General features: G+C 36.2%; 1 protein-coding gene across 9 annotated transcripts in view; it reads left to right on the top strand.

The window, feature by feature from the left end:
* LOC111862251 (spectrin beta chain) overlaps nt 1–21,213 on the top strand; it is a 160,229-nt gene extending 139,016 nt beyond the window's left edge. For 7 of the 9 annotated variants that reach the window (XM_023847470.2, XM_023847475.2, XM_023847472.2 and 4 more), the window contains 5 exons: nt 1,560–1,730; nt 3,621–3,714; nt 4,874–5,053; nt 5,752–5,940; nt 19,920–21,213. In XM_023847470.2, the coding sequence (XP_023703238.1) occupies nt 1,560–1,730; nt 3,621–3,714; nt 4,874–5,053; nt 5,752–5,940; nt 19,920–19,923 (638 nt within the window). In that variant the 3' untranslated portion in view covers nt 19,924–21,213. The remainder of the gene's footprint in view (nt 1–1,559; nt 1,731–3,620; nt 3,715–4,873; nt 5,054–5,751; nt 5,941–19,919) is intronic. The other 2 variants (XM_023847477.2, XM_023847476.2) reach the window with 1 other exon arrangement.

Here is a 21,213-nt window from a genome sequence, read left to right as displayed (position 1 = left end):
AGCCTTAGGCACCGTACGTGGTACTTGTAATGGGAAAGAAAATACGTTAATAGTAGCCTCTTTTCACACTGATTCCACCTCTCTTGGCAGTGCAGGAAGTACCTCTGAAACGCAGTTTTTGAGTCACCAAAGGTTTGCTATGAGGTCGTATTCATTTTTGCCAACATGAAATCTTTGCCTTTGGAGTTGTTTTTAAGTTTAGGTAACAGTAAGAAGTTACGAAGAGTCATAGATAGTAGAGAGGCTGTCTGACTTATGGAGTACTGTGTTGAGATGAAAATTGCTTCACAAGCTGGGTTAGTTGGTGCAGGTGTATTGTCAGGGTTAATTTGCCACTTCTGTAGATATTTATGATATTGCATCACAGAGACATTTCTCAACACTTTATGAATGTTAGTCAGGAGTCAATGGAGCCTTCTCATAGTGCATGATAACCCTTGTAATTGAAGAAGACTAAACATCACGTTGCTCTTGCTATGCACTTCACATGCATTTTTCAGTCAAGGCCAGGAAGTAGATTTCCATGTGTGATGATTTCTGCTTAGCTTAGGTTCATAACCGTAGACCCATCATCACCAGAAGTCACCTTTCTGGAATTTGTAATAATTTAGCAATACTGAGGGTTCCGCATTCTTATAGTTCACTCATAACATCCCAACACCATTGCTGGTAGATATGCCTACTGACAGAATTAGTAGTACCAACAGCCAACACATGCAGAACTCTATGATTGCACTGTGTTGTCACAATCTCGTGCAGTATCGTTATGGTTTTGTTGTTCAGAGATAAATTGTAATTGAATCCAGGAGGAAAGGTTAACTGTATGAAATGTTATAAGAACACTGGTTAAAAAAATATCTGAACAAGTATGATGAAAATGGAGTCAGAAAAATGGACTTGACTGCAGCACATTATGCTGGGTTAGAAAAATGGTATACAAGAAGACCAAAAGTTCTAATTTAGACTAATGAATCTGTGAGTTAATATTTATGTGATTGTCTTGAGGTAATTGTTCCTCTCCCCTTTTTATTATTATTTGAATATGGCATAATTTTTATGTTACCCACTGTACTTAAGGTGGATCATTATGCAGACACAGTTTGTATTAATTTAGCTTCCTGTATCAATTATGATGACATTTTATTTGCATGCGACAGTTACTAGTTTGTTCCCCCCCCCCACTTGTAATAGCTTGCTTTGCATGTACATCTTTTGGTTTGCCTAATTCTAATGATGGATCTCTCTCTCAAAACTGTCGCAACTGTAAGTATGACATTTAGTCATGCCCAGTCTGTTGTGGAACAACCACACCATGACTACATTATTCTTTGTCACATGAATGGTACATGATCTGAATGCTCCTTTTATCTCACAATAAGAATTTATTCAAATTCTGTGCTGTCACAGACATTTGTTTTGTGAATGCAAATGGGGATTTAATAGGTAATTTTCGTACTATGCTGACGCTGAAAAGGATTACTGTATCAGGCAGTGGTTGTACCATGGGGTTTGTATGGCATGATTCGATCATCCCTTGCTACACTTTGAAAATTCAACAGCTCCCCGGCTTAGCACTAAGGAGTCGGGAGTGGCTTCTCTGGATCGCAAGAAGGACCGTGCCCGCTCCAAATCTCCATTCCGGAGCTTCCGATGGAAGAAGGGATCTAAAAGTCCAACTACGGGTGCTGGGGCACACAGTGATGATGAAGCAAATTTGGAACGGGCTGCAGGTGAGGTGTTGGATAGGAGGAAGTAACATAGTCCGACAAAATGGAAGTAGCAATACCATAAATAGTGTAGTCCACCAATCGCACAGTAGTAATACAGTAAGTAATGTCACTTAGTCCATGAAGATGGACTGAAATAAATTATGGCTGGGTTGAAGGATTTAATGAAAGGAAAACAGATAGCATATATTAAAACATAGTCTTAAATTTGTCCCTTGATGTAAGAACACTTGACTTGTCAACATCTGTGCATTCAAACAGCATAAGAACTTATAAGAAATAATGAGACATTTTTGTGACACAATAGTAACATGCTGGAAACATGCAAACAGCTAAAGCCAACAAAGTAACACAATCAAGCTTACCAAGGAATCTGCTCTAAGTTATTAGTAAGAGAAACTGCACTAATAGTGCATGCAACCTAAAAGTTATGTTTATGATTAGAAGTAACTCCTGATAGTAACTTTCTTCTCTTCTTGTGATAGTAAATGAAGAAGGAATTTTTAACTCTCACATCTCAGAAATATGGTTCTAATAATGAAAATTAAGATGCTTTCAGAATGTGTCATACATTAAGTGGAAAGATGCATACTTTAATGACTATGTAACCATTTAAGTACATAATAAAATTTATTATAAACTTCTTAAAAATGGCCCGTTACGCAAAAAGAGACGCACACAACAAAATGTTAACAATGACAAGGTTTGTTTGAAACATTTTCTTATGAGTTTTAAATGTTAACATGAAACATTCATTTACATCTAAATGTAAAGTTCACAATTTTCCAGAATTCATAATAAGTACTAGTAAGGTAGTCCCATGCTAAATTTAATTTTAATCTGGCAGAGATTTTGAAATTGAAAGACAGTGTCTTGGAAAGCCTCTTACTTTTGTATGTGTTTGTTTGTCCCCTGACATTTTGTTTTCATATTCACCAGAATTTATAACTCCAGCCAGGCATAGCAGTGTTATGAAACTCTGTAAAAGTTTTCCCACATGCAAGTTACTGTTGGATGTATATGAATATAAGTGGATTTGCATGCCTTGGACTTGCATAAGTGTGGAATTATATGTGATTGTAGTAGTATTCTAGTCGGAACATAATACTACAGTTGTAGATGTGTGTTAGTGTGTGCATTTTATATTGCTCTGTAGTAATCGAGATTGTCTTTGGCATAATGTTAAATTTCAGAGAAAGCAACAGATGGTAGTATATGCCCTTGGAGACACTCGAGAACTTCTGTGGATGTATGTTAAAAAAATGGGTCCTTTATTTATCCAGAAGCAACTTTTCTCCTTCATTCAGATATGGCTGTCAGCGGAAGTGGTTGTTTGTAATTTATGACTGCTCTATACTGTATTTCTTGTTGTGATTGTGCTGGGTTTTTTTTTTTTTTAATTTGGTTGAGCTGTAGGTTCAGAAGCAACCTACCTGGTGGTGCTACCATTTTCTTGTGACCAGAACCAAACATGGAACTTGTCAGTGTCCAGTTGCAGTCATGTTGGCATTAATCTTATGTTCTTTATACAGTTATCATCAGAAGGAATATGGCTGTAGATCAGTATGTTAGACATTCTCACCACCACTCTCCTTTTTCCCTTATTCCGTTCATCACCATAATCATTGGTATATATATTACCATGACCACTACCTCAATTGTTATTGAAGTTGATATTTGATAGGAACAGTGACCTCTCTTTTGCCTCAGTTGTCTGGTTTTCTTAATAGTGACCTAAAAATGTCTGTTGCCATAGCTTTTTTGTGAAGGTGTGCTGAAGTTTCTAAGAAATTATGGGTGTTGCCTATCACATAAGTATTTCTTATGACTGGCTTGTGTCACTGTCACTTCCAGTAACGTATTGACAATATTAGCTTGTGATGTGTTCTGCAGAACGACCAAGCCCTGGTGCAGAAGAGGACCAGTATGAGGGCAACCTGGTCCGAAAGCATGAGTGGGAGTCTACCACAAAGAAAGCATCAAATCGGTAAGTTAAAGTGCAGCTCCAGGAATATACCTGCACATTTGACATGGGTGAGTTAACAGAGACTGCTGACAGCTGTATAAATATTGGTTTGAAGGATACTACAAGACTGGCTGGGAGGATATTTAAATGGCTGGTGAATAAAAATTTTATTTGTAAAGACTTTATTGAAGGTTTTGGAAGATGAACTTCTGTGACTCTGTGCTGTGTACCATTTAAAGTATGACATAGGGACTAGTAAAATTGATAATATATTAAATTTCATAGGAGACATATTTTTAACTTTTTATATAGATTTTGTGAATGTGTTTTAGGAGTGATAAAGCAATAATATTAATATGCTGTATGTATATTATTGGGGTGCTTGGAGTTTCTTGGGTTTATAGGATAGAAATTCTTCCCAGGCCCTGACGGCCCACATCTGATATACTGCCAGCCTGTTGAAATTCTGTATGTCTTCAGAATAAAATTGTGTCACTTGGAACACATTGCCATAATTTCATGAAGGTAAAAATGAAGGGTAACTTTATAATAAGGTCTGATGAAAGAATGATAGTAGTATTATTAATTGTCCCACATTTTAGTGCATTTGATGTAATTCTAAGAAGTTTCCATCATAATTGAATATTTTCAGTTTGGCTGTAAACCATTCTTGCAGCACTTCTTTCCATGGTTGATGATCATTTGAGATACATTTTCAGCACTGCTTATTCTTTTGCTGTCCTGGAAATGCTGATTGATCTCCTCCTTAACCCCAACTTCACATAGCCACCCAGAGCAGAACATGCTTCTGCAGCAACACGTCCAAATGCTTCTTTCAATGTTTGCACCAGTTTGTGAATCCTGTGATTCAAACAGTTACCACTGAACTGAACTCTTGTTCACAAATTCTACTTCTTTTCACAATCTCTTACCACAATAATAGGATCACATCATTTGCTACATTGTGTCAGCAGGGCATCCACATGAAACATATCACTGTATTATCATTGCTTAAAAGACCATGGGTACCAGGTTGGTACAAGTGAGGGAAGTGAGTGTTGTTTATATTAGCCTCTCCCCCCCCCCTTCAGTGCTACATTATTTTTTAATTGTCTTTATGTTTTTACTTTCCCTCAAGTTCATTGTCTGTGATTTAAATTTGTATGGCTTGTATACACAGATCATGGGACAAGCTCTATGTAGTGCTGCGAGGTAGTTTACTCATGTTCTACAAAGACCAGAAAAGCTACAAGGCAGCTCCAGAGGGCTACTTTAAAGGGGAGAGTCCTGTTGATCTACGTGGGGGATCTACCAAGGTAGCTGATGACTACACAAAGAAGAAACATGTCTTCAGGATCAAGTGAGTCCAGGACATCAGAATAGTTTATGCCCTACAAGAGAAACTGGAAAATATTGTAATGTGAATGAGTAATAAAGCGAAATGCTGTTAGGAAGAATAGATTCTGTGTGTGATGATATCCTGGAAAATTAATTTATTTTTGTGCATGCCCCCCCCACCCTGTTTGCTGCATGTAAAACTTTGCATATTCAGGTTTTGTGTTTCATTTAGTTTTGAAGTCCTGAGGAAAGATTTATTAGTTAGAGAACGCCATTTCTGTGTAATCTAGAGGGAACAACATATGCTTCTAACTTTGTAGAGCAAAGTCCTTATTGAGAATCTTTTGCTCAGCTAGTCTGGAACTTCTGTCATCTTCTATAAAACCCCAAAGTTCCTTACTCACATTCACAAGAGCCCACCATTGAGTCATTTTCTGAGCTAGTTGAATCCAGTCCATAAACTCATATCAGTTTACAAGTGGTCTCTTCCCTTCAGATTTTCTGACTCAACTTTTATATGCATTTTTCAACTTCCAAGTGAATTTTGCATGTTGCATCTCGTCCTCATTTGTTGGATAACCCTATTTGTACTTTTGCACACCCTTGTGGGTATTGTAGACCTCCTCACCATGCAGTTTTGCTCAGTCTCCTTTTACTTCTAATCCCATAGAACCAACCAGTCTCCCTATCACACCATAAACTTCTGTTTTCATGCTGCAGGCTGGCAAATGGGGCAGAGTACCTGTTCCAGGCACGTGATGATGACGAGATGAATGCATGGGTACAACGTATAAGTGTACAGTGTGACCTCCAGGGGTCGGCTGGTCCTTCACGTTCCCAGACGCTCCCAGCTTCTGGTGACCGCAAGGATGAACCGAAACGTAGGAGCTTCTTCACGCTGAAGAAAAAGTAAATATTGTATTTTTGCCAGTCCTCAGACTCTAGTTGTACACATGGTCACAGAAGTGTGAAGAGTTTGGAGGTAAAGAAGAATAAGAAGTGTCGAGTGAAATTTATCCAGCACGAGTTTAAGATATGAGATGAGAATTATTCTCCCTGTAACATAACCTGTTCATATACCATATGATAGCCTATTTTTATCTTCTGAAGATAAATATGGTAGGGATAATATCTGAGCGCCTGGAGTATTGTCTAACTTAGGTATGTCACACTAGTTGTGCTTTCGTGGTGAACTATAAGGTGTAGGAGTACAGTAAAACTCTATTTGCGCTTGTGTATAGGGTCATTTATAGGGCTGAAAATGGTTAAAGATTTTAAGCTTCACTCTCTTATGTTTTACAGTTAACTGCTTGCCATCAGAGGGTTTAAATGCAATTAAAGAACTTGAGGATGAAGGAGTGGGGTCCTTGAATTCACCAGAAATTGAGTGCATGGACTAAAATGACTGTAATGTCTACTGTTTAATCACATTTTGTAGGCAAGCCTTGCAATCTGCAGAATATGAATCTGTGATTCACAGTACCTAATAATTCAGCATGGTGAGATAGTACTTGATGCCCTCAGAACAGAGACAGACATCTTCATTAGCATAAACATGCAAAGAGCAACATAAATTTCATTGCCTGATACTTGGTTCCAAGCACAGTGAAGGTCTTCCCCTCCCCCATTATTTTATTTATTGTTCTGCATAATGATCTTGGTTACTGTGTCTTCCATGTAAACATTTTATAAAAATAATTTGAGATTTCTGAATTGTTATTTGTGTCCTTTGCTATACTGAGGCCCACATCTTTTTAATGAAAATTTTCATCTGACCTCTGTAATTCGACATATGTTACTCAAAATCATTGTCAGTGACACTACTCTCTGTTGATCATCATCATTCACGATTGTGTCAGTTAGTGCATAATCATCAATAGACTGTTCATTGTTACTGTTCAAATCTAATAAAAATTTCTTCCAAGTCACTTACGTCTAAACTTCCTGCCAGATGTTACTTTTGAGAGGACAGTTGACTGCTTCCTGCTGCTATTGAAGGCCATGAAGACAACTCAGGAAATGAAGTGCGTAGTTTATTGTAGGCATGTGCAAGTCTCAAACCTTCTTTAATCAGATTTATAGAAAAAAACCTCAATCTTGATTTGAACTCTTTCTTTAGACTTGAACTTTGAGAAGTTTTTGATCACTGCTTTTGCTTTGCACAGTGACACACGAACTACCCAGGCCATCAGAATCATACAGGTTGTTAATGCTAGAAGCAATCAACTTCCCCCCACCACCACCACAAATTTTTTTTTCCCCATCTCTCTCTCTCTCTCTCTCTCTCTCTCTGGTCTTGAAAATGATTTTTTTTTACTGGAGATATATGTATGATTTTGTTATTGTAAGAAGAGATGTTACATCACAAGTAATTAGGAGTATACTTCATTGTATTCTGGAAAAATGCTTACTGTTAAAAAAATTTATTACAGTAAGAATATTGGTCTAGTAGAGAAAATTCTTGCCTTCCCCCCTTAATGACACTATCAGTAACAGGTAGGCACAATAGATCACTGTGGTCGTGGTGCAAGGGCCAAGAAGGCCCACCCCTTATACATTCATTCATCAGTAATAAGACTACAGCGTCGATAATGGGGTTATTAATGAATGTGGAGTAGTTGGTGGAATAAGCTTTGGGAAGGAAAACTGAGACATTTGGAGAAATCCCATCCCAGTACTATTTTCTTACCACAAATTTGAAATTTTTTCTGATTCTGTTTCAAACTGAAAGAAAGCTATTCTTGCACAAGCCTAGTTCATTAGAGTCCTGAGATAACCTCTCACTCCACAGCAGAAGTAAAAGTTTATAATAAAATGTTGTTCTATCTTGGAATGAGTAAACAGCATCAGGGCAGGCCTGTGATGGTGTATCATGTTAGAAAGCAATTTTACGTTCCCAGCCAACTCAGTCTGCATTGAGCATACGCAAATGCAGTGAGGATCACTCACAGTTCATGACATATATTGCCATTGTTCCATTCAGCTGTAAAAGCGCTCGGTGAGATAGAAGTAGCAAGATGTGTGCTAAGTACCATTCAGTGAGTTAGAAAATGTTCTCAGTGAAAAAATATTGGGATGCTTAACTAGAGACACCGTGGTTAGTAATTCATATTTTCATCTAAAGAATATATGTAATAGAAATTGTGTATTCAAAGTATAAACACTACTGCCATTCTGAGTACATAAGTATGTGATATGCAGGCCTGTTAGCACTGAGCAGTGATGAGTTGAGAAGGTCATATTAGTAAAGCTCTCTTCCCCCACCGCACCCCCCAGAAATGCATGACTGCCAAACAGGTTGGTCAAGTACTAATACTCTAAGCTTCTATTTGGAGGTACTTTGGTCAAATTTCACCTGGGACACCAGCTATCACGATTGAGGTTTAGTGTGATTTTTCAGCCCCTCAAAGAAAATGCTAGAGCTGGGGTAGTGTAGTCGGTATAGCGACTGGTTATGGGATGGACGACTGAGAGGTTGGAGTTGGAGTCATGGCAGGGTCAAGAATTTTCTCTTCTCCTAATTGTTCAGACCGGCTCTGGGGTCCACCCAGCCTCCTATTCAATGAGTACTGGGGGCTCTTTCCCGGGGGGTAAAGCGGCCGGGGCCTTAAGCTGACCACTCACCTGCAGCTAGCACTGAGGTCAAGAAAATGTGGATCTATACATCCACTCCCCCATACACCTTCATGGTATAGTGCTTAATTTGTTGAGCACAGGGACAACTTTACCTTTTTACCTTAGCAAGCAAGGGCTGGGATAGCACCCCAATTAGGCTGCACCCACTCTGTTCAAGGTCCTTTCCAATTCATCATTCATCTGACATTCTACAACTTCATGGTACCTAAAGTATTGTAAAGTAACCCATCCAAAAAAATGGATTACTAAAAATATACCCATTGGGAAGTACTGTTTAATACTCTTGTAGCACTGATGTCACTGTCAGTTCCTTATCATATATTTCAATATTGGCATTATCAGTGATTCTCGTTTTGTTTAATTTTGTGTTTTATGTTATACAAGACAGTTGTACAGTGGAAGTAGTTTTATGTTTAAAAAACATGATGTACCCTGATTCAGAGACCTACACATGTATGCCCATAGATGATTATTCAGTATTGTATTTTGCTTTTTGACCTCCTCTTCTTTGGGATGTATAACTCCATTTTTTTTATATGTTTGTGATACTGGAACATAAGGTGGGATATGCTAATTTGTGACTGTGAAGCTGTATAATGTTCTGTTTGAAGAACATGAAATTTGAATTGCATAATTTTCATTTGCTATATATGAGTTATTCTGAAATTCCATATATGAATAGCTGCAGCATGTTGCAGAACCAATCACATATCAGAATATTCCTCCGTGTAGGCAGTAACAGAAGTAGTTGCAGAGGAAGTTTCCCTTATGCCTGAAGAACTGTGTAAAGAAAAAAGCTCAGCCCTGCTAAGCCTGTGAATGTTTAGCATTCAACTTAATTGAATAGTTGTCACTCTTTCATAATCAGGTCCTGGGTCCAAATGTATGCCCAGAGACTGCATATCTTGACATAGGCTATTTCTTTAGCTTTTTTAGGCAGATACTCAAATAGATTCATAAAATAATCATGGTCACTTCCTTCCAAACCTCCCAGTTCATAATTCACAATTATTCTTCCATTCTCATGCTATAATCTGTGCAGTTTAGAAAGTGTAATGTAAATCAGTAAGAATTTTCCAAATTCCAAGGACTCTTGTTTTACATGGGTGTGTAATTCTCTGGCTTCCAGCAGAGGAAATAAAACTTCCCTGTATATAAATTTAATGACATTGTGCAATAAATGTCAGATTTTAAAGTAATACTGGATTTTAGCATAGAATGTTTGATTCAGTTCGTCACACAATATATGTATAATTCTAGGATAACTATATAGTTTCTACAATTATGACATGTTTTGGCAACTTTTTTTGACCATCATTAGGTAGTGCTTATGCAGTCACTCTCAGCTGTCTTTGCTGTTCCCCATCCCATGGCCAGTGTTTACAGTTGGAGGAAGGTAATATGATTATACTGCATCATACTGTTGCAGTGTATATTCTAACTTCGTGTTGTTAATCCTCGCCATCTTTGTGCAACTTTGTCAATATATTGTGACATACTCCACATGCATCTCTTCACATTATACAGCACTACATGTTTTGGCTTGACTGGCCAACATAAGCTGTATAAGATGTTGGATTAAATGAACCTGCTGCTCCATTGTCACCCTCTTCTATTTTTCATTCTGATATAAAATGCTTCTAAAATATTTTATTTTAGGTTACTTTTAGATTATCTTGCTATTGTTACTTTATTCCTATGCACATGTTTTGTTGATACATTTGGTATGTTCTGTTGTACTGTGTGTAGCTTTTCCAAAGTATGTAAGCGTGGCCCATTTACCTTGGTTTTGTTGCGTTAGTGTGTTTTATTACCTTTGTTTAATTTTTGTTTTAAGGGGTTGTTTATTTGGTACTGTCTATGTTGTACAGTGTGTCTTATTGTGTTCATCTCTGTGTTTCTTTCAATCTTTTTCATGGGGGTATATGAAGTCTGTTAATCGTGTAGTTAATTGCTGACATTTTGTGTTGTATAGGGCAACATAAGGTGTTATGTATTATTATGTCTGTTGATGTTGCTTTTTGGTAGATACTATGTATTAGGTTATTTCTGGTTCTTTGGATTGTAATGTCAAGGAAATTTATTTTATTATCTTATTCTTGTTCCATGTTGTGCTGTAATTTTGGGTGGATGTTATTCACCTTTAGTAAGATTTGTGTCAGTGAGTTTATCATTAATATTAGTAGTGTATGATCCATGTATCTAAAATAATCTATAATTTATTTTTTAGAATATTATATATGCTTTTGCATCCTGTGAATTGTATAAATATTTTGGCTAATATTGCTGAGGAAGGGGCACCCATTACTAATCCTTCCTCTTGTTGGTAACATAATTATGTGACTGTATGATATTTGTTATGTTTACAGTTTCTTTAATTTTATTCTGTTATATATTCTGATGTTTTATTGTGGTTTGTGTTATGCTGACAATTATTTTGGTTGGTATGTTCGTGTACTTGTAGGTATGTATATCCGCCAGCTTCTTAACACAAATACTGAAAGGCAACATACAGCTACTTTCCCCTTACAATATAACAAATACCTACACCTTACAACAGACTTACACAAAGTTTAAATATGAATGAAGACACATGAATGTACTCCTTTGATATATCCAACATGTACACTAATATACCAACCAAGAAAATTGTCAGCATAATACAGACAATACTAAAATGCCAGAATATACAACAGAATAAATAGTGAATGTAACAAATAATTACTATTACATAATTACTTCAGTCTTAACAATGACTGTTACCAACAAGAGGAAAGGTTATCAACTGGTGCCCCTCCCTCAGCAGTATTAGCCAAAATATTTATACAATTCACAGGATGCAATTGCATATATAATATTCTTCTAAAAAAGAAATATAGGTTAATTTGTAAACATGGACCATACATTCCTAATATATAATGATAAATTCACTAGCACAAATCTTACTCTAGATGAATAACATCCACCCAAAATCACAGTACAACATGGAATAAGAACAAGATAAGAGAATAAATTTCCTTGACATTACAATCCAAAGCACCGGAAATAACATAATACATAGTATCTACCAAAAAGCAGCAGCAACAGACGCAATAATAAAGAGCACCTCATGTCACCCCATACAACACAAAATGTCAGCAATTAACTACATGATTATTCACACACACACACACCCCTTGAAAAAGAATGAAAGAAACACAGGTGAACACAATAAAACACAGTGTATAACAGAACCAGTACCAAATTATCAACCCCTTAAACAAAAATTAAACAAAGGTAACACAACACATCAACAAAAACAAGGAAAATGGGCCACACTTACATTGGAAAAGAAATAAGAAAATTTGCCAACATGTTGAAAGGCACCAACATAAATATAGCATAAAAATTACGAACATCATACAAAAACACATGCAAGTAAAGTGACACAATAACAATCAATATGACAGTAATGGTGTATATAGACTGAAGTGCAGAGATTGTCCCCTACATTATATAGGTCAAACTGGACGTGCATTCAAAACACTGTATAACAAACGTATATACGCAATTAATTACAACAAGGCACATCCACTTGTGCATGACACATAATACACATGGGACATACGCGTGAAAATATGCAGGACACAATGGAAATGATGCAAGTAGCTACAAAGAGTAGACATGAATAACAGAGAAATGTCACATCTTCTGTGCACAAAAATAAAGTGAAGAAATAAACAAATTGCTCTTTTGATCTCAACAATCCCATATTTGGGGCAATATATATAGCTATTATATTACACAATAACAAAAAACACTTCAGCATCCACGATGTAGGTAGCAGCGCAATATTTTCACAAAAACACATAAACCTAGTAGTCACCTGCAGCATCAGTCGTACGGAAGCATGCACCTTCAACACCATAGCAGGATGCAACAAGGTAAGGAAATCAACTGACCACAAATATTTATTACAAATTCCATGTAAGAGTATAACAGAATCATTTATATTTCAGACCGCCACACAAAAAGCAAACATGAAAAATAGGCGTATATAATATAAATCCAGGGTACAACAAGAGGATACACATACCCAGTGAGAACCTGGTTCTTCCATGCTTATCAAGAAAATGATAGTTACACAGGATTCAGGACTACCTGTCTAAATAAAATAAAATAATACAAATTGCAGTAATGATAAAAATAATCAACCAACACTGGTCTAATTTTAACTAGTTCAAATTATCCTGTCTTATTTTAACTTAATCATAAAAAACACATGTTAAAGACATTTGCAGCTTTTAGGACAAAATTTACAGAATTAAAAGACATTGTTATCATGTACAGGTATATGCATGCCCTTCAGAACATTAGAACAAGGTTTATATAATTTACAGTATATGTAAGTCTACAACTAAAAACCTACATTGTAAACATGATCTTTCCCAATTGTAAACATTGGCAGAGACTGTTGAGAGTGACGGTGTAAGTACTACCTGATGATGTCATGTCATAATTGCAGGAACTGTATAGTTATTGTAGAATTACACATATATTGTGAAAATGAAACTGATTAAAACAGATTTTAAAATTTCATACTATAGTGACTAGCTGGTTTTTATTTTATCCTATTTCTTCTGTTAGTATTGAGGTGAATTCAACCCATTGTGTTTCCCAATCTATCAGTGTATTCCAGTTGCAGCCTTATTATCTTCTGTTATTTGTGAGGCTGGTCTGAGAGCAGAACATTGGAGCATTTAGTGACTCATACATATATTGAAACCACTGAAACATCTCTGGTTATTGCCATGTAAACAGGCATCATTTTGACACTTTCTGGGCAAAATGCAGGATTTCAGCTTTCTTGGATGAGCTATGTAGAATATATGTGGTGTTCAAGCTTTTTGGCAAACATTACAGATTCTGTCATCAGGGTTAATGTCTGGAGGGTGATCAGAAGCCCTTTATGGATCTGAGTGGGAGATGGTGTAATTGGACAAAGCAGGAATGAGATGTTGTCCAATAGCATATGACCATGTGATTGAGGGAGAGAGATGATAAAACTTTCTCTTGCCATTGCTACAGTGTTACTTAGACCTTTTCATCACCTCTTCTCCTGGCCACTGGATCTCTAGGAAACATACCACCACCTTTTTTGAGTAATTGCATGGTCACTGTCTGCTGGATAGCAGCCAGCTCCTATTTGTCCAATCACACATTGACTGTGAGGGTGGCAGCTGCAGTGATTGCCACAGTAGTTGAATACCATCAGTATTCTACATGGTCTACTGCTGAAAGCCAGAGTTACACAGAATACTGGCACGTTTGTTTCTCTTCATCCACTTCGATTTTTTATTGAGGTTTTGCTGTATATCAAAACCTTGTATGAACAGGTTTTCATGAAATATAGTCTGGCATGAAACGTATGCCTAATATAGATGGTATGAACAAAATATTTTCATATAAAAAGGGTTTGCCATACTGTGCTGTAGAATGTTATGAGCAAGATGAGATTTTTTAGTTACAGTATAGGGGTTTTTTTATTCATTCATTGTAGTCATTAAGAAATGGCATATAATTTCTCTTGTTTCTTCGTTAATGTATGTTCCATGCAAGCACAATAGATGGAATTTTATTTATTTGAAATGTATGCAAATCCTGAAGAGAACGCCGTTTATTATGTAATTAACACTACTGTGGTCAATGAAACAGTATAAATGACGGACCACATTTCCTATTCAGTGGTAGAAGTTATGGTAGGTAGGATATATGAACCATATCTTGTGTACAGGGATGGTGCAATATCAAGTTGTAACAAAACAGGTTCAGTACAGTATCTATTTTAATATGTAAGTTTAAAATGAAACGCACATGTCTAGTGTGCTGCTTCTGTGATCTATGAAGGCCATACAGTAGGGTCTTCAGGTGTATGGTTGTGTGAGAGCTGCTGGATAAACACTTGGCTGCCTTGAGTGTGCATGTATGTATGTGTGTGCGCGTGCCGTTGTCTACTTTCATTTAATGAAGAGGAGAAGACTAGTAAAGGTCACTGACATAAATGAGAAGCAGAAGCAAGCAAATAAATTAGCCTACCTTTGAGTGCCTGTGCAGATACAAGAAAAGGTGTAGAGGCTTTGTTTTTTCTTCAAGAAAAGACTCTGAAATTTAAATGTATCCTTCACCTATACAAGCATTATTGTCCTTTTGCCCATTACCTTTCCAATCCATGTGTTAATCAAATATGACATTTGCGTGACAGTCAATAAGTCAGTTGTATTTCTTTTTGTTGTCAGATTAATAATAAAACAAATGTTAAATCGAATTGGTAGCCTTGTATTCATGCCCTGTGTAACTGTTGTGTATTACAAGTTTGTGAACTGTTAGGAGGTATGAAATTGAGTTTATTTGATACAGCAAAATTTTACAAAGCGAAATTGTGTCAGCGAGGTTGAGGAATATGGCACACAATGCGATAGTATAAACAGCGCCAGAACAATGCCCTAGAGATGCACACTTGCATTAAAAACTTTAAATTTCATCACAAAAGAATTCTTCCAGCAAATTTTTGTTGAGAGGAGAAATTCTGAAGAATTCTGTTGTGGATGATTTCAGTCTTTCTGTGTGTGTGTCTTTATGTTTTTGTTATGGTTGGTGATGTATGTTCCCATTCTTCAGTTTTATTAACTCAGCAGTAATGTGACATATTCTACCAGAAGTTTGACAAATATTGGAAATTAGAAGCATTTCCACTGGAAGTGGGTGGTGGCAGATTCATCAGAGAGGTATGTTGTGGTGTTGCACGCTGGATGTTGGCACACGTCTTTTGCAGTGCATGCCCCTGTCTCTCTTTCTCTGTTGGGTGCCATTGAAGTCTGTCGTAGTATAAAAGTTTGTTTCGCCTCATTCAAGTGGAAGTTTTCCTTTACTGGTCATCTCCTGATGGATGAGTGCATTGACTTAGAGTAGTCTGCATCTTTTTATGTTTGTAGCTGTGAAGAGAAGCAAGTTCAAGTGATGGTTGAAATAATTATGGTGTAGCTTAGATAATGATGTGGCATGAAATGTTGTGATGTGCTTGTGTTGTTAAATGAGGCAGAGCAAAGCAGATTTATGGGGAAAATGTGTGAATCATAGTTGATTTTAGTTACTAAAGTTATATTTACTCCTTAAGTAATTTGAGTGTATCTTAGTATGTTGTTAAAGAGTGGAACTGAAAAACTGAAGCTTCCATAAGGCATTACTTATGCTCAATATTTTACAAAATTGTTCAGAATTTTCTCATTTTACTAAAGATATGAAAGTAGATTCTAAAGGGTTCTGATGATGGTATATAACATGTGAGATTAGTAGATTTTTGGACTTTGCTCCTTGTCCAAGATTTGGAAGCTGGGTCTGTTTCCATCCTCAGGTGAGAGGGTGAGAGACACCTACTCTCTTGGGTATGTTATAAACAGCTGATGACAGTCATGTGACCAGTGACTAAACTTGGCTCTTTCTAACAGACCTGACAATAGGTGTCTCTCTCCCTCTCATCTGAGGATGGAAATGGTTCCATTTTCCAATACACTGTTATTTAGTGTTCTTTAGAATATCGGACAATGGATGAAGTCCACGATCTGGTAAACCCAAATATATACCTTTTAAACACTGGCTTCTGTCAGATTGTTATTTATTTCTCATGGTAGGCTACAAAGAACTGGCAGATGGCTTGCCATGACATTCTGTATTAAAAGAAGAAAGTAGATTTTCTGGTAGTTACTATAGGATTCTGACAGTGGTGTATAACACACAGAGATATTGGGGTTTCGGACTTTATCCATCGTCCTGGTTTTAAGATAACTAAGAAAAAACACAACGTTTTGGAAACTGGATCTGTTTCCGTCCTCAGGTGAGGGAAAACACCTACTCTGTTGGGTCCCTTAGAAAGAGCTAGCCTCAGTCACTGGACTTAAGGGACCGAACAGAGTAGGTGTTTTCACTCACCTGAGGACAGAAACAGATCCAGTTTCTGAAACATGTTTTTTCTTAGTTATCTTAAAACCAGGATGATGGATAAAATCCGAAAACCCAATATCTCTGTAGATTTTCTGGTGTTTAAGTACAAATGAGAAATTATGTTCTGTGTGAGAAGGAATGTACCCATGTTTATAAGCGCTGAAAAAGTAAAAATGCATTCTTTTATGGGATTACTTAGAACAATTGTGTGACTGGTTATGGGTCAGATGGCCAGGTTTCAATCGCTGGCAGATGTTGGCATTTTTTCTTCACCACTTTGTTGTGACAGTTCTGGGTCCCACACAGCTACAGCTTCTTGTATTGTGAATACTGGAGTATCAAATGACCTCATTTTTATCTAGTGCTGAGATTGAGAATATGTGGAGCCTTATCCCTACTCCGTACATTTGCGTGGTGTTGTGCTCATGCACAGGGTTGGGTCTTTTGCATAGAATAAGTTTTGTAGTTTCTCAGAAAATTTTTCATTTTCTTCAGCATTTAATAAGATAACACTTTCAGCTAAATCTTCAGATTAGTAATTTGGTTAGCTGAATTGATCTGAAAGTATGATTCTAGGCTTCTGTGTTTCAATTGAAGTTCATTATTGCCAAGCACTTGTAATACTGTGTCCCAGCTGCAGTTGAAAAAACAAAGGCTTCATTTTGTGCTATTTGCAAATAATGCCTGATGGTATTTTTGATGGAGTTTATGAACCCAAATCTTGATCACAAATGCAGTAATGCAGGCATCCTATGCCATGGAGCCTCTTTGATAACCTGAAGTCATTATTGAAATTGAATATATTCTGAGAACGGTTTGTGATGCCTAATTTCCTTCAGGTACTTAAATCTATGTGATAAGACTAGCAAGAGGTATAAATTAACAATTGTGCAAGCTGGTGATGCATTTTAGGCAAAATTTCCATTATATCAGATCCCCTGTTAACTTATTGGTGTAACCTGGAAGTTTCACCATTTGGAGATCACCATAAGACAGAAGAACATAGATTTTGCCCATCTGCTGAGTAGTAGTTTTGTATTCCAAAAAAAACAAAATGCCTGTAGCAAGAGTAGCATATTTTTAGCTCTGTCTGTGTGTGTGCGAGAGATTGCTTGTCTGTCCTGTTTCAGTTTTTGAAGCAGTTAACAGTTTTCACAGAACGTGATATAAATGTTATACTTGTATGTCTTGAAAGCTCGAACATGCTATATACGTTTTAATTTTCTACAGTCAGAAATAACAACATGGCAGACATGCAGACTTCTAAGTTGGGAACAGTGCTGAATTTGGTATCCTGAAGTCATTTATGGCGACATGTATTAAAAAACGCAGTTTTTGTTTAGTTGGGTGAGGGGGGGTTAGAATATGAAATAACATGGCAGCCATGCAGAAATGCCCTTTAGCTTTTAGGTGATCACTAATGAACCATTGGAGGTAGGCACATGAAATTTTATGTGGAGATATCATAAACATACATGCATATTATGTATGATTTAAGATATAAAAGTTTTAAGCATGGTGTTGGTGTAAGGCTTCGGGCTTATATGGAACAAATTTAATATTATAACAGTCTGTACTTAGTAAGTTTTTCACAAAAAAAAATACCAAATTATATTAGTAACAGATCTATAGGACTGGCAATTGATACAGTGGTGAAGTAGAGTTTATGAGTTATGCTGAGAATATTACTGCCACACAGAGTTGCAGGACCCTGCACTAAGCTCTTCTATTGTCATCTTTTTAAGAACAGGTTGTGCTACAAAGAAAAACTTCACAATTTTTGTTGAAAGTGCAAACATTAAAGGCAGAATTTTAGCCTGCCGCAAATTTAGTGGTAAAGTTTGGAAATGTTTCTTTTGCTCGCAGCAGACATATACAACACATCACTTAAAACAATTCTGTTTCACGACACTTGGTATACACACAGGCATGGTTTTCTTATTAATTTAAAAGTAATAAATTTTTATTTCAAATTTGGTGTAAATTTTCTTCACAAAACTTCATTGATACATAATTCTAGTATTTCCAGTATTAATGCATTGGATTCTGTATATTTGACTGTCAATATAGTATTTCTAGGAACCTTGCTTTGACCAGTTTGCTTCTGTGATATAACTTTAAATTTCTGTGTGTATTGCTTTAAGTAAGTCTGGTAACATTGCTATAAATGCAAATAGGCAAAGCTTTGAAAACAAAGTGATGTTTTGTGCATAAGTGATTTCATTGAGTGGAAGTATAAATTGTATGGAATCATCAGATGACCATGACTATATTCTTCTTAGCCCATAAGGATCATAAAATATCTTGTATAGACAGAAGGATGTTAACAGTGCACACTGTAATAATTAGAAGTGATGTCATATAGAGGAGATGGCACTTATAGACATTAAAATGGTCAGTAGTTTGACTGGTGGTACTGTGTGCAGAAACTGCATTCAGTGTTTGGCAACTTGGCACTAAAATGGTTAAATGGTGCAGGTATTTCTATGATCACTGAAGTTTGTGTAGCTGCCATGTTGGTATTATTCTTGATAGAAGAGTGAGATATTTGAATTGAATTTATTTACATTCTATAAATCCTAAGCAGGTTAGTACCTTTGGATACAGGACAAGTCAAAATGTTACATACATAAGTACAGGCAATTTTAGCTTAAAAATTAATATAACTTAATTTTACATCATTCTCTATTTACATTGAAGTATTCATCTAAAGAGTAGAAGGAATGAGCATGTAGATAATTCTTTAACTCTGATTTAAACTTTTTAGTATCATTGCCCAAGTTTTTAATACTTTGTGGCAGATTGTTGAACACTTTTATGCCAGTAAAGTAGACTCCTTTTTGATATACTGATAAAGTTGATGAGGGTAGGTGGAAGTTATATTTTTGTCTAGTATTCATGTTATAGACATCAGAATTTAATTTGAATTCATCTTTGTTGTAAACAACAAATAGGAGAAGCGATAATATGTATTGCGATGATATGAATGTTGAATGTCCTCTGGTAGGTTGTTCGTGACAAGTTTTAGGAAAATCTGCATGTTTAAGAGTTATTTGTATGGCAAAACACATTAGACATCATGAAACCATTATTGATGTAGGTATTATCAGCCATAAAGATTTAAGTGAGAGGATGTGTACATAATAGATTATATCTTCTGCTTTCAAGTACTTTCATACCCATACTTCTGTTAAACTCTGATGTAGATTTGTGTCAGTAGAATGCTAACTGTTATCATGCTATGTCGATATATTTCTTGTCTTCTTCTGTTGCAGTTAAATGCCGTGTGGAGGGAAGTGCAAGCTGTACAGACCATGTGAACCCTGCCAGTCAAGTTGCGTTCCTGCTCCATCTATTGCTTTGTCATATTTTAAGTTTCTCTTATTTTTATTTCAAGTCTGCAAGAATACCTTTGTGTATTTGGAATGATTTTTACAGCCAGCTGGAAGTTCCAAAACTTATACATGTGTAGAACAAAATGTGAAGCAACAAAGTCTAGATGCACACGTCATACTGCCCCCACTGTACCAGTATGAAAACAGATTTCTTGTATTATTTTCATATCTCCTTTACTAAACCAAACACTTCCTTATGTGTAAGGTGTTTTGTTAAGAGTGTGAACGGAACTTGAAAGTGGTAACCTTACTTTCCTTGTATAGGTGTAACATTATTCATAGTTTCCTTTTGTTGCCATGGGCAACTACTGCCATGAAGGAAATTTAACAGGACTTCACATGTTTTTGTGGGGGAACTTTATAATTTGGCTCTCCCCCTCCAATAAAATAGTCCTGTTTGAAGAATACAACACAATATAAAGTAGTTTGCATTTTAAAAAAATTATTCTGTTCAGAGTTTTTTAATCATTTGTACATTTGTTCATTTTATATCTGGGTTTATAATTTCCATTGTGCGAGCGAGAGCTTTATGTCATCGTAAGATTGTTTTGTAGTTTGTTCAGTGATGGTGAGATTTTGAGAATGCAGGCTTGGCTGGATATTGCATTCTACATTCGATAACATGTTTGTATGGCCTGAATGCTATTTTGTTGCTTTCTTTGTAAATGTTTCAGAACGTGGTTTGTCCATTCTTTCTAGGATCATGTCAATGATACTGCGAAGTTCTGTATTTTTAAGCAAGTTAAAATGAAAAATGAATTTATCAGTTGTTTATTATAAATAGTAGTGCTAGTCATGTTAAACAGCATTAGTTTAGTGTGAAAAATGCAAAATTCAGGTGAAATATAGAATTATACTAATTATCATAAAAATACAGAAAAACGCCGATGAAAGCTTGATAAAATTATACCTGTTGTCCACTGTGAAACAATACTTAATATAGTGAAGGAATTCTTAATTTTGCATTCTCACCTTTCAGGTTTTTATCTAAGAATTCCTCATTTATTGCCCATGTTTCTTTCACAGTATCATAATTTTCATTGCTTGTGCCTGCTTCAGCCTTTCTTGAAACTGCCCAACAACTTCACCTCACAAGTGGTCTAGAGATTGTTGTGGATAAGACTCTAGTGGGAATTGTATCTTGTGCTTTCAGTAATAAAAACAAACACATAAA

Source organism: Cryptotermes secundus, unplaced genomic scaffold (assembly GCF_002891405.2).
Source record: "Cryptotermes secundus unplaced genomic scaffold, Csec_1.0 scaffold88, whole genome shotgun sequence".
Classification (NCBI taxonomy): Eukaryota; Metazoa; Arthropoda; class Insecta; order Blattodea; family Kalotermitidae; genus Cryptotermes; species Cryptotermes secundus.
The sequence above is the reverse complement of the archived record's forward strand: the minus strand, read 5'-3'. Positions and strand labels throughout refer to the sequence as shown.